The 14,522-nt window shown below is 40.7% G+C and overlaps 1 protein-coding gene across 7 annotated transcripts in view; it reads left to right on the top strand.

The window, feature by feature from the left end:
* The window catches only part of LOC132378980 (tyrosine-protein phosphatase non-receptor type 13-like), a 411,889-nt gene that overhangs the window by 200,122 nt on the left and 197,245 nt on the right, over window positions 1-14,522 (top strand). For all 7 annotated transcript variants that reach the window (XR_009507250.1, XR_009507249.1, XR_009507251.1 and 4 more), the window contains exons 12-14: window positions 2,468-2,618; window positions 10,154-10,292; window positions 14,010-14,162. Coding sequence is in view for 4 of the 7 variants with exons in the window: in XM_059946390.1 (XP_059802373.1) it covers window positions 2,468-2,618; window positions 10,154-10,292; window positions 14,010-14,162 (443 nt within the window). In the remaining 3 variants the exon portion in view is untranslated. The remainder of the gene's footprint in view (window positions 1-2,467; window positions 2,619-10,153; window positions 10,293-14,009; window positions 14,163-14,522) is intronic.

Below are 14,522 nucleotides of genomic sequence, written 5' to 3'. Positions count from 1 at the left end.
TGATTTTGGAATTTTTGATAAGTGGTACTCAACCTGTACTAGGAAATGGAATTAGTACAGATGGGTCAGCAAGGTTATACATAATGGCCAAAGGGCCTGTTTTGGTGTTCTAATTGTTAGGTAGGCTCTTGACGATGTGAATACAAATCACAAAAACATGTGGTTTTTGTTTGCTGGAACCCTGACACTACCAAACACACAATATCTAACATTTGAGGGCCTGCAGTTAAAGTGAGGGGGGGTAGGTTAAAAGGAGAGGTGTGGGGCATGTTGCTTTGCAGAATAGCGGGTGCCTAGAATACAATGCCTGTTATGGCACTGGAGGCAGAAAAGAGGAGTTTAAAGAGGCTGTTCGAGAGGCACATCAAAGTAGACAGAAAGGAGGACTATGGACATTGTGTCCATTATGTAGAAGGAGTTAGTTGGGCATTGAATTACTAATATGATTAATTTGGCACAACACTGCAGGTCAAAGGCCCATGACCTGTGTAATTCTATTTTTAAATCAGGTACAACTTCTATTGGTACATAAATTATAATTGAAGTGACACTGGAGTATAAGGGTTGTACTGCCTGTAAAGGTGGTGGAAGTAATTTCTTACAATGTTTTCAAAAGCAGTGCGGAAAGAGCAAGGCAACGCAACTGATGATGCTACTCTGGTCAGACTTGATGAGGCAGAAGGTCCAGTCCATTACCATACCATTTATTTGATTCCTATTCAATTGTAAATTCTACAATGTATCAGATTGATTGGGTAAAAGTTTTAGAATACTGTTCTTAAAAAAGCTTTTTTAATACAGTGGTATCCGGATACAGTTTTATTAATATTGCCGAAAATAAGACCGCAAAAAATGCTTTGGTTCTTTGGTTCATAGCTCACAAGCAACTAAGTATAAGTAATTAAAAAATACTTTGAGGAAAGACAAAGAAACCATTTCCTGGTTCCTTTGGTGTAATCAGATTGACAGAAGAACAAAATGAATATTCAGATGTCTTTTTTTAAAAACTTAAAACAGCCATGAAGATCATTGAAACTTGATCTGCTGTATCTGTGTAACTGTGCTTGAAATGTCATGACCTTTCAATGATAGTTTCCTAATTTCTGTGGAATTCAAAGTAAATTTATTATTAAAGTATGCTTATGTCACCATATACTACTGTCCTTTAAGCTTCATTTTCTTGCAGGCATTCACAGTAGAAAAGTGAATATAATTGAATCAATGAAAAACACCAGACAACCAATGTACAAAAGAAAACAAACTGTGAAAATAAATTTAAATAAATAAATTTTGTAAATAATGCTGAGAACATGAGTTGTAGAGTATGTGAAAATGAGACCATAAGTTGTAGAGTCAGCCTTGTGGTACACCTGTGCTGTTAGTGATTTTGCAAGAAATGTTGTTGCCAATCCATACTGACTGGAACGTGCAATTGAGAAAATTGAGGACCCAGTTGCAGAAGGAGGTGTTGTGCCCTAGGCCTTGGAACTTAGTGATTAGTTTCAAGGGGATGATAGTGTTGAAAGCTGAGCTTTTTTGACAATAAAGGAAACACTGATGTATGTATCTTCATTATCCGGAGGTTCCATTGCTGAATTAAGATTTGTCTATACAACACCCGCATGGCAGTACAAAACATTTATCATGTGGAACCTTGACATCAGACTTTGAGGCATCTCATATAATAACTTTGAAATGATGTGACAGAAATCTAAACATTATAACCATTTTGAGTAGCAAGATCCAACAAAGCATATTGAGGCGAATGATTTGTTTTTTCTTCAGCTTTAGTCATGTGTGAATTCTTTCAAGATTTACTTTGGATGGTGGTCTAGTTTCATTAGTGTTAATCAGTATTTCCTCACCTCACCTCCTCGCTGACATCATGGAAACAAAATCAGGACCTTGGAGAACTCCTCTTCCAAAAGCAGCACTTTCAACAATGCCTAGATGGTAGTTTTTGATTGAGTGCCCCATTCAACATGAGACTTAAATCAAGAATCTTTCTGATGAGAGGAAATAAATGATGTTGAAGGGGTCAATCCAACACAGAAATAATTGAAGAAAATGTGATAGGTCATAGTTGGAGTAGAGTGTGCACTTCTGGCCACCAGAGCATAGGAAGAACGTGACTGCAATGGGGAAGATGCAGAGGAGGCTAGCCAGGATATTGTGCGGAATGGAGCATTTCACTTGTGAAGAAAAATTGGACAGACTGGATTTATGATCTACTATTGCCTGTCTGCCTGATCTCCCTTGATTGCTATGATTATGAACCTCTCCCGCTTTTAATTTACTCTAGCTTTGCATATACCTTAAGCATTTAAATAATGATCATATCTGAGGATTATAATGGGAATCTGCAATCTGAATTTTACTAAAGCCTCCTAATTACAGATAATACTGTTGATTATATCTCAGTCTGTTTGGTTCTAATCTGTGAGACCTTATCCTGTTTGTGTTGCAGAGAACGAATTTTTCTTTCTTGACCTTTTTACCAAGCTGCACAAGGTAGCACCAAATGGTTGGAAGGATCAGTCCAAGAGAAAAACAGCAATTGTCAACTTCACTTTATTCCTGAGAATCAAGTATTTTGTCGAGAACTTCAGTATAATCCAGTGAGTAATGAAAAGACATTCAATCACCAACAGTCGAATTTCTGCACGTCTGCTTCATTGTCATTCATTGATTGTAAACATTGGCCTTGAAGCCATTGTTCAATATTGATGTATTTCTTTGTCATCTAGTATAAGGAACATGTTTACAACAATGTGCTGCTGTAGATTTCTGACTCCTTCACTGCTCTATCTTCAGGGAAGCTCCATGGTGCAGCTGGTAGGGCTAAGCTCCAATGATCAGGTCCAATCCTGACCTCAGCTGCAGTCTGTGTTCAGCTTAGACTTTCTCCATTTGGCTCTCCTGGATTCTCTGCTTTCCTTTCACATCCCAAATATATGCTAATAGGTTAATTAACCAGTGTAAATTGTCCCTAGTTTAATGGTGAGTGTAGAATCTGGGAAGAGTTAATGGAAATGTAAGGTCAATAGGTTACAGGGGAACTATAGAAACAGAACCTTGCACAACCCCCCAAATCCTACCCTACCATCACGCACCAATGTTCAGAAATCCTACATTAATTCCATTTTATTGTTGCCACATTCTCATCACTTACTTACTGCCCGTTATGTTGCTAAAAGGTCCTCCTTTTCTGTTGGTCCTTGGCTACACACAGATGCAGAAGGATTTTTCATTACTGTTTTTGTAACAGTTTTGTTTGACCAATCAGGGTTGTTAGTACTGAGCTGAACCCCTGAACCTGGAGGACCGGTGGACCACTCTTAGTCTGTCCTGGACCCTTTGGCCTGTTTGGCATAGGTGACCCTACCAAGAACCAAAGAATAAAGTCCTGACTCCAGCCAGCATAGTTTTCGAGATCATTGAGGCACACCAGCCTCCAAACCATGACAAGGTTGTGGTCCTGTCAACTCCCATAATCTATCAGTCAACTACTTTCCTGCATGTCTGTGGGATATGGAAAGAAACTGGAGTAGCTGGAGGAAACCAGATGATAGCATGCAAACACCTCACAGATTGCACCTAAATTCTGGATCATTGGAACCATGAGGCAGTTGCTCTAACAGCTTTACCCTGTGCTGCCTTGAAAGTGGTGGTCAAAGGGAGAGAATCTGTGGTGGGGTGTGTGTTGGTAAAGTTGATCCTTCACGGTTATTTTTAAGAAGCAGCAGTAAGATTAAATTCTGTAAAATGTTCAGTCCCAATGCGTGGACCCCGGAACACTGCAGCAACTCAGCCATCTGTGTATGACAATTACTATGAGCAGATGTAGTCAGCTGAGGTTCTCCAAAAGTCTCAGAGGTGAGGAACCACTGGTGATAATATTACATTATTGAATTGGAACTCAAAGGCTTTGAAGCTTAAGTAGGCAGAAACTCTACCCAAATTAAATTCCATTTGTGAGATCACTCCGAAGTGTTTATAGTGGGTATCGAAGACTGATCTAAATTCATGGCAGAAGGAATAATGTGGAACTGGTTAGAAACATAGAAACATCTACAGTACAATATAGGCCCTTTGGCCCACAATGCTGTGCCAAACATGTACTTACTTTAGAAATTACATAGGGTTATCCATAGCCCTCTTTTTTTCTAAGCTCCATGTACCTATCCAGGAGCCTCTTAAAAGACTATTGTATCCGCATCCAGCACTGTAACCGGCAGCCCATTCCATGCACTCAGCACTCTGTGTAGAAAAAAAAACTTGCCATTGACATCCCCTCTGTACCTACTTCCAAGCACCTTAAAACTGTGCCCTCTCATGTTAGCCATTTCAGCCCTGGGAAAAAGTCTCTGACTATCCACATGATCAATGTCTCTCATCATCTTATACACTTATATCAAGTCACCTCTCATCCTCCATCGCTCCAAGAAGAAAAGGCCAAGTTCTCTCAACCTATTCTCGTAAGGCATGCTCCCCAATCTAGCCAGTGTCCTTTTAAATCTCCTCTGCACCCGTTCTAAGAACTTAGATCATGGGACAGGTCTTGGAGCTATGATGTTGTTGCCATTACAGAGACTTGGATGGCTCAGGCGCAGGAATGGCTACTTAAGTGTGCTGGGCTTTAGATGTTTCAAAAAGGACAGGGAGGGAGGCAAAAGAGGTGGAGGTGTGGCACTGCTGATCAGAGATAGTGTCACTGTAGGTTTTCTATGTTTCTTTGTGTTTCTATGTTTAACAGCAGAGTTGTAGATAACGGGCCCAAAGCATTGTTGAGGATTCCTGCCACCCTTCCCACATTCTCTTTGACCCTCCCCCATCAAGAAGGATGTACAGAAGCAGCAGGACTAGGACTGCCATATTGGGTAGCAGCTTCTTCCCTCAGTCTATGACTAATGAATACTCTACTACACCGAGGTCTTGTTACTAGGGCAGTGAGCTGTTTAGTGTACGGTTTACCGTTTACCTATGATGCACTTTACTACTTGCATTTTGAAGTACATTTTATTAACTTACTTACAGTATAATATTTTGGTTTATGTGTTGTGTGTGATATATGTTGTGTGGGTAAACTGAGATCTGGAGGAATGTTGTTTCGTTTGGTTGCATATGTACAGTCAGATAACAAAGAATTTGAACTTGAACTAGCCCAAAAATCTGCCCTTCTCATGCTTGGCTCTATCCTCCATTGCAGAGGATTCCAAAGTCTGGGAGAAGAATTTCTCCTCGTCGTTGTCTAAAGTAATTAAACACTTACCCCGAGACTTTGCTCTCTAATTTTAAATGCCCCCACCATGGGATTCATCCTTACAACAAATACCCTATCATAAAGTGGATAAAATCAGTTTTTTAAATACCAGAGAAAATGAACCCAATCTACTCCAAAATGCATCTGTTGTCTCTGCATCAATGCATTAACTGTCTCTAAAGTCTGTTTCCAGCTAAATCCTATATAAACTCCTTGTAATTTCATTGGGGTAGTTTCTAATTTCAGATTAAGTTGTGCCCCTGCTGAGCCTTTATGTTGAGGTCTATGGTCAGAAAGCCTGGTTGCCTCTAATTTAAGATGTTGTCTTGTACCAGTGTAATGCTTTTTATGGAATGATTTGATGACAATTCTGCATTTCCACACATTCCTATAATATTTCTGTGGATGTTCATGTTCAATGCATGATTTTCAGTGCTCATTGGTCTCTGTGTTTGCCTTACCCACACCACATCTCAATGGTAATAGCTCTTTACATTAAACAACTGAGAAAGCTGATGGCTTTCTGGCCCAGTCTGAAAATTACTTAAATGTAATGTGAATAATATCCACGGGAGGATAGATCAGAAATATTATCAGTCCAAAGGAATGTCAGAATGACAAGAGAGAGTGCTCAGAACCCCAAGACATATAATTCTATCTGTTCCACCATTTCCAAAGGGAGAACTATTTCCTGGCTGCTAACTGATCTCACAGGTTCAATAATTTGATATGTATCCCGCTTTTTATTCAGTTTCAAATTAAGATCTTTAGTTGCCTTCTTTATTTGTACAGAGAGTTGTGGGACAGTATTGAGGGAGCATTTCATTGGATATGTCAGCCTGACACAACCCAGAATGGGTTAGTAACCTCAGCTACAATTTTTCATGGTAGCTGGCAGCATTTATTAGACAGATGGGCAGCTCGGAGTTGCAGAAATTAAACAGGTTGAAGTGTAATGAATTATATCTACCTTGGAACCGCACACATTCTCAACTAAATACAGCTAGTCTGGCTGTCTGGCCTCTTGCTCTTGCCCCAGATGAATTACAATGTAAGCATTGGCAAAGGCAGTTGTCTTTGACTGTGGTCTACTCTCAATCCTTTTGTGAGTGCCTGTAGACTGCATTAGTCCTGGCATTCTGCTCAACCCTTGGCAAATTAATGGAAGTGTATAAGAGTTTAAGAAGCACGGTTAGAGTGCGCAGCTAGTGCCTTTTTACCAGGGTGGCAATGGTTAAGATCAGAGAATATCCTTTTAAGGTGAGTGCAAGAAAGAATAGGTGAGATGTCAGAGGTGTTTTTTTTTAAACACAGAATGATAAGTACTGGAATTGAAATGGTGGTAGAGACTGATGCGTTTGGGACATTTAATAAGCACATAGATGAAAGAAAAATAGAGAGTTATGGGCAATATAGGAGGAATGGTTTAGGTCGATCTTGGAGTAGGTTAAATATCTGGCACAACATCTTGGGCTGAAGGGCCTGTACTGTTGTACTCTTCTATTTTCTATGATTATTTGATATCTTCATGAACAATAGAATGGCCTAATTGTGTTCCACCTCCTGCAGACATGTGCCAATTTTTTTTTCTCCTCTGAACTCCCAACACAGCAATTTCTCCAATTTAACAAACTCAGCCCCATTCCATTTCCAGAAAATTCATTCTGAAGCCAAACTTTTGGTTGCTCTTTACTATATCTCGTAATTTTGTTCATCTATCCTTCATTGACTACATCTTGATATTCAACACTACCATCCCCTCAAAACTAATCAATTAGCTTGACCTCAAGATCAACAAGACCTTGGCCTCAATACTTCCTTGTGCATTAGAGTCCCTGATTTCCTCACTTGCAGACCCCAGTCAGTTTGGATCGGCAACAACATCTCCTCAATCTCCATCAGGACAGTTGCCAGCAAAGGCCATGTGCTCAGCTTCCTGCTCTACTCATTTTATACTTCTGACTGTCAGGATAAGCACAGCTCCAATGCCATATTTAAGTTTGCTGACAACACCATTATCATTTGCTAAATCAAAGGTGATTCAGCATATAGTAGAGAGATCAAAAATTTGGTTGAGTGGGATCACAATAACAACTCAATGTCAACAAGACCAAGGAGCTAATTATTGGCTTCATGAGGAGGAATCTGGAAGTCAATGAGCCAATCTTCATCAGGAGAGCAGAGGTGGAGAGGGGAAGCAACTTGAAATTTCTCTGTGTTATCATTTCAAAGGATCTATCTTGGGTCCAGCACCAAAAGTGCAACTACAAAGAAAGCACAGCAGCACTTCTACTTTCTCAGAAGTTTGGGAAGATTCAGCATGACATCTAAGACTTTGACAGACTTTTATATAGATGTGCAGTGGAGAGTATATTGACCGGTTGCATCACAACCTGGCAGGGAAACATCAATGCCACTGAACTAAAAAACATTCAAAAAGTAATGGATGCAGCACAATGCATCACAGATTAAACCCTCCCCACCACTAAGCACATCTTCATGGAGCCCTGTCACAGGAAAGCAACATAAATTATCAAGGACCCTCACCCTCCAGGCCATGCTCTCTTCTTGTGCTGTGATCAAGAAGGAGGACCAGGAGTCTCGGGTTCAGGTACAGTTATTACTCCTCAACCATCAAGTTCTTGAGCCAGAGGGGATAATTTCACTCAGCTTCACTCACTCCATCACTGAACTTTTCACACAATCTATGGATTCACATACAATGACTCTGCATCTAAGTTCTCAATATTGATCTAGCGATCTTTAATTATTTATTTATATATATATTTTTCTCTATCTTTTTGTATTTGCATAGTTGCCCTTTGCACACTGATTGTCATCCAGTTGTGTGAAGTCTTTCATTGATGCTATTGTGTTTATTGAATTTATTGTGAATGCCAGCATGAAAATGAATGTCAACATTGTATATGGTGACATATATGTACTTTATGAATAAATTTATCTTGAACTTTAATTGCAAAAATGCACATGCTCTCAGCATTATCGCAGTGGCTTTTTGAGGGAGACAACTTGATTGCTGCATCTCCTGCGTGGCAACAGTTGACATACTTCAGAAGTCTTGCATGAGGTGCTAAGGTCTCTGGATTGTCCTCTGGGATGGCTATTTCCTTTACAGCTCTTTTCAGGGCCTGGAATGCATGTCACATGTTGGAGATCCTTGCAAAATGCAAGCAATTCTTGTACGAGAGGTAGTCACAAGTCCACTCTCAGTGAAATCAATGAACAGGCACATTTTTAGTGATAGATTTTGGTCAGATCATTAGGAGAATTTGGTTACCCTTTTTAACTGGGAGCTATGGATTCTCTTACAGAATCCTAAACAGGATTAATATCTTCACTGGAAGATAATTGAGGGCAACTTTCCTATTCAGTTCCTGCCTGGCTGTGTGTCAGAATAGCAGTTTTACTTCACTGATTGTGAAGTGCAGACAGATGAGTTTGCTCTGTTCAATCAATTATAATAAAAGGCACTCTTATGGAATGCTAGAGTTTTGACAATTAGCCTGTGGATTCAAAAAGCCTGAAAACAGCTTGTGTGCAAGCTGAGAACAATAGCAACTGGTGAGTATCCAGGAGGTTTCAGTGTCATTCAGGGAAGGAATGTTTGGGCTAGGTGTGAATGAAGCTCAATGAAGTTAGCTTTCCCTGATGAACTAACTCGTCAGGTCAAGAGCAATCAGCGACACACTTTAATGCTACTCACCCGTGAAGTTTTCACGTCCTATTATCAATAATTTTAATAAAAGAAGTTGAGCTCTCCAAACCACAAAGGCAAGAAAGGAAGCAAAATCTTCTCCCCTCCCACATCTTTAATTGGAGGCAATTAAAATCTAAAAACTAGCAATGCCTCCAATTAGAAACAAGAGCAGGAAATATTAGAAACAACTCATTGGGTAGCATTTGTGGAACGAGAGACTCATTAAGGTAACTCAATTTCTCCTTCCACAGATGTATTGATCTGTTAATTTTAGACAGATGAAGTACTGCAAGTTCTCAGATTATAGAGAAATTGGTCAAATCAGCAAGCATTCCTGTTCGTGATCACTGTCAACTGAACCATGAGAGGAGATCTCATGTATGGAACGTAGTTGAATTGATATCATGAGTGACTCAAGCCAGATAAATCAATTGTATAGAATCATTACTTTCCACTCTAAAGGATCAGTTTAAAGCTGCTGTGTAGCACACAGGTCGGCAGTGGTGTAAAGCAGCTAATAGGCTATGAGTGTGCAATTAGTTTCCTTGTTCTACATTGATACTTTGAAACCAACCTTCTTCTGTTCTGGACAATTGCAATTTGAGCTGACAAGGAGAGAAAGAATATTTGTCTTCCAAACCTCGCTTTTGCAGAGTGTGGTGAATATCGGTGGGTCTGCACGGTTACTATGGCAAATTAGTTACTTATCAGCCAAACCTACTCTGTGAAGTTCCTTAAATAGAAATTAGGTAAAGAATTAGAAAGTTTAATGATAATTGTTTGCGGGATAAATATTGACTGGGATGTTTTGAAGATCCGTGCACTTTCTTGAAAGGTAGACATGGACCTGTATTTGAGGACACATCAATGATAGGATGCATCTCCTGCAGCATCCTCAGATAGCAGCCTAGATTTTGTCTCCATTTCTTGACACTGAGGTTGAAATTCACAATCCAACATTAGTGCCAAGGTTGGCATCTCAGTAGGTGTTCAGAGCAGCAATTTCTCAATTTCTCATTCATAACCTTGATCATTATAAGGTAGATCAAGATATACAGCATATATATATAAAACTAGAAATTTATTAATATCTCTTTTGTAAATGTGATTATTAGTAGGTATGTATATATATAAAATGGCAGCATTTTATTATTATCTCTTTTGTTTTCCAGGCACAGGCTCACCAGACATCAGTATTATCTACAGCTGAGGAAAGACATTCTGGAAGAGCGTTTGTATTGCAGTGATGAGACAGCCCTATTGCTGGGCTCACTGGCTCTCCAGGCAGAGTTTGGAGAGTATGTTCCAGAGGTGAGTAGGTTGCAAGCAACAAAACAGTATGAATCATCTTTAACCAGCAGTCAACATTCTGAGATCCTAAATTCAATCCGTACCCGTGTGAATGTACTCAAAATTGTCAGATAGCCCATTTGGTTCACTAGAGTCCTTCAGGGTAGAAATTCTGCCATCCTTACCTGGACTGACCATACAGAACTCCAGGCTCACTCACGTGTTTGACTCTGAATGGCCAAACTAAACTGGTCAAGGGCAATAGTGGATGGGCAATAAATGCTGCTCTTGCTAGTGATGCCTCGATCCTGAAGTATAAACAAAAACAGGCCATTTGACCGTGTACTTGGATAGGAAAGGCTTAGAGGGATATGGGCCAAGTGCAGACAAGTGAGACTAGCACAGATGGGTGTCTTAGTTGACATCATGCCAAAGAGCTGTTTCTGTGCTGTATTACTCTATGATGGTAGAACTAAAGCTATTGGTCCTCACCTGGTAAAGATGAAACACAAGATAACATGGGGCCAGAAGTATTACAGCCTGGTATTTCAACAATGCTCAATTTAGCTGTTCCTTGTTCTGCACCAATTAATAATATTCCCCTGACTGATGGAGGAAAGGGTACAGTCCAGAAATAGCACCCAAGCGGCCAACATCAGCTACATGGTATACATGTTTGACCCAGTTTATGGTAGATTTCCAGGTGGTTCGCTAATCAGAAATGCAGCCATGATCTGAGTGCTCACCTGGCAGAAGATGCCTGCAGTCCTGCAGCAGCCGGCAAGTCCATCGTATCAATCTCTCAAGTGCTTGTGTGTATGCATGGGCTGTACAAAAGTAGGACATTCATAAGCTGGGCAATGATAACAGAGTAATGGAGCTTATCAACATTCATGAAAGGGAGCAGCATATTTTTGGATGCCTATTGTCCATAGGGTGTAGTGCAGTAATTCATCTAAACTTGAGTTATAGAATTGGACAGCAACAAAACAGGCCTTTCATTTCATTACATCCATGCTGGCCCCTTTGCTCATCTACATTAATCTCATTTGCCTTCATTAGGACTATAACCTTCTATGTTTGCCTATTCAATCATCTGTCTAGATACACTTTAACAGCTTCTTCAACATCATCGCCCAAAATCTTCACCTCTACCACACAGAAAGGCAGAAGAACTTCATCCCAGATCTTCCCGTCCAGTTCATGTGGGAACTCAACTTGACCATCTCTTCATTGTCGCTGGGTCCAATTCAGTTTTAGAACATTGTGGGAAGCCTTTCGCTCCCTCTCTGACCCTTCAGTAGACTCAACAGTGTCTTCTCAAGGACGTGTGTGAAGTTAAGCAACCCATATGATAGATGGAAAACTCTTACCCTTCTCCCCAGAAGCCTGGAGATTGTAATGATACTTCAGCACAGTTTCATAAGTGAGTCACATGCTTCTTTAATGAAAAGAGATCAGCCAATGCTTAATTGTTTTTATAGACTGTATAAACTGCCATCTCTATGGGTGGAGGTTACTGAAAGAGTAATAACCTCCTTACCTGCAATCCCAGTGAAGCTGAGCATTATTTTACCCCTTACCAGCCATTATAGTTTTGAACAATAACAACCGTTATACTTTCTCAACATAAAGTCCAAGCAAACCTTAAATGTCCATCCTGATGTCTCCTGGATTAGTTTAATACAAATATTCCTAAACACACACACTATTGGAGTGTCAAAGACAAATAACTTATAACTTAACCATCTTTTCCTAGAACAGTTTGGATTCATCAGTGCTCGAGGTTTTGGTAAGTTTTCTTAATGCAGTTTGATAGGATCTTGTTTGGGTTTCCATACTGGACTGGATTCATCTGAGATTCATGGCTTATATATCTCCATAGGCAAACTGGTCTAGCAGAATTCCTGACTTTATATCGCATGGTCCAAAATCTTGATTAAATTGGAGGAAAGTCTACTGACAGATCCATTTTATGATTGTGCCTGGGCTTTGCACATGGTACTGTAGGTTTTCACAAATAAATGGTGGCAGTATTTTATGTTTCAAAAAAGCCGTAGCAACTCATTTATTGAATACCAAAAACTGTACCCAAACCACACTAAAAAATTGTTATGTAATTATGTCATTCTGTCTGACCAGTGTCTTAAACGGAAACCCCAACTCAATGTCGGTGGTGTGAATTATGTACATATCCACTAATTGCGTTACCCTGCACAGCCAACCCCACCCCCCACCTCCTGAATTCACTAACACCAGCATTGTGAGCCTGTCCAGAATTTGGACAAGGCCAGCTTGGGTCCTAGGTTCCAAGGGTGGAGGAACAGATGGTGCCTCTGGCTCATCTAGAAGTGCATTGACACACTCACGATTATGTTACAATGCCAGGGTCATGGTAGTGGAATCCTCCAAATCTTGGTGAGCTGGTTCAAGGCGATCTTCCAAAATATATACTGTGATAAAAGTCTCTTCGGCCTGTTCCAAGATGAGTAATGGTGGATGAAAACAAACAAGGTGGAATGTAGATCAACAGGAACCCAAGTGTGGTGTATGCCACGTCGGGAGGTAGAAACAGGTGAAAAGGAATCAAATTCACTGAGGAGGGTGGAACGCTGTTGAGAGGCCGACCAGGCAGTTGTGGCGTCAGGAATGCGATCACATGGCATTCGTAATGGCTTTCCGTATACCAACTCAGCCTTGGACAACTGCAGGTCCTTTTTTGGAAGCTGTTCTGAGCCCCAGCAGGACTCACAGGAGAAGACTATCCATCAGGGAATATAGCAATATTTAGTGTTGTTGGCAGAGATTTCTTGAAGCATGCATTGAGCTTCTGCTTGTACAAACCAAGCAACGGCATTTTGCACCCAAAACTCTGTCAGTTTCAAAGCAGCTGCATTTACCGACATGTTCAATAACTCTGGAATCACCCTAGACCAATGTAGGTTTTCACAAATCAAACAGCGGAGGCATTTTATGTTTCAGAAAAGCCGTAGCAACTCATTTATCAAATTAACAAATTGAAAATACACGTGGTCTAAGATGTTAACTGTCCTGTGCTATCATCAGTGGGATCATCAGTTGACCTGCCACCTGTCCTCAGGAGTTTCGGCCTGCTTACAATCAAGACTCCCTCGAGGTGGTGGGCCAGCAGTGCTAAAGCATCACCTCCCACTGATGAGCTTAACAACTTAGCATCTGCCTCTATCAGAGTTGTTGGTCACTTCCACCCACCAGATGGAAAACAAAGCATGCTAAAAAAACTCTTCACATAATTATGTCATCCCGTCAGTCCAGCCTCTTAAAGTGAAACCCCAACTCAATGTCGGTGGCTGTGAATTATGTACATATTCACCAATTACATAGCCGTACAGTACCAGCTGATAGTTTGGTCAAAAGGATGTACCCACTTTCATGCATTGCATACCCTCTAACCTAGGCAACTGAGTAATAATGAGCAGATGAGTAAACAATAAAGGGGGCCTGGGTCTCTACAATTCCATGGCAGTGGAAGATTTGTTGGTACTCAAGGCTGAGCTTTCTTTTTGAAAGAGTTGACAATTAGAGTTGGAGATGGCTGCCAGTAACGCCAGCAAGTGGTTGTGGCTTCTCAGCCTTCTGTTGCAACTCTGTGAGAATCTCAGAGAAATGGTGGTCAGTACTTTAGTCTGGTGATGTTCAGGGCTGCCTGAAGGGATGTACTCTCTGAGACTGGTAACTGTAACTGGTCTATCCAAAAAGGTGCATGGAAAGAATTACTATCGAGTGGAGCACTACATTCCCCCAAGTGTGTTGGAAAAGATGGCTTTGACTTGTGTAAAAGAGGAACTACCTCGCCTACACTCCACTTACTTTGACCTATCTGAAGAAGAGGCTGAAATGGAATATCTGAAGGTACGACACACTACCTACAGTAGGTTTAGTTTCATGTTTGCTCTGTTGATTTTAAGACATGCTTAACTCATCTAAAGTGATCCCATAATAATATACCGAGCACCATACGGAGCAACAGTTTGCTGAAAGAGCTCAGCAGGTTGAGCAGCACCTATTGGGGGGGAATGGAACTGTCAACATTCTGGGTTGAAGCTCTACATCAGGTCTGAGACTGGAGAGGGGAGATGGCAAATATAAAGGGGAAAGGTGAGACAGGATCCTCAGGTGATTGATGGACAAGAGTGGTGAAAGCTGAAGGACACGTTGCACCAGATAGGGGAGAGGTGGCAGGGTGGTGGAGATTGTGAAACAGTGGCAGAT

The sequence above is a fragment of the Hypanus sabinus genome, chromosome 21 (genome assembly GCF_030144855.1).
Source record: "Hypanus sabinus isolate sHypSab1 chromosome 21, sHypSab1.hap1, whole genome shotgun sequence".
NCBI classification, from domain to species: Eukaryota; Metazoa; Chordata; class Chondrichthyes; order Myliobatiformes; family Dasyatidae; genus Hypanus; species Hypanus sabinus.
The sequence above is the reverse complement of the archived record's forward strand: the minus strand, read 5'-3'. Positions and strand labels throughout refer to the sequence as shown.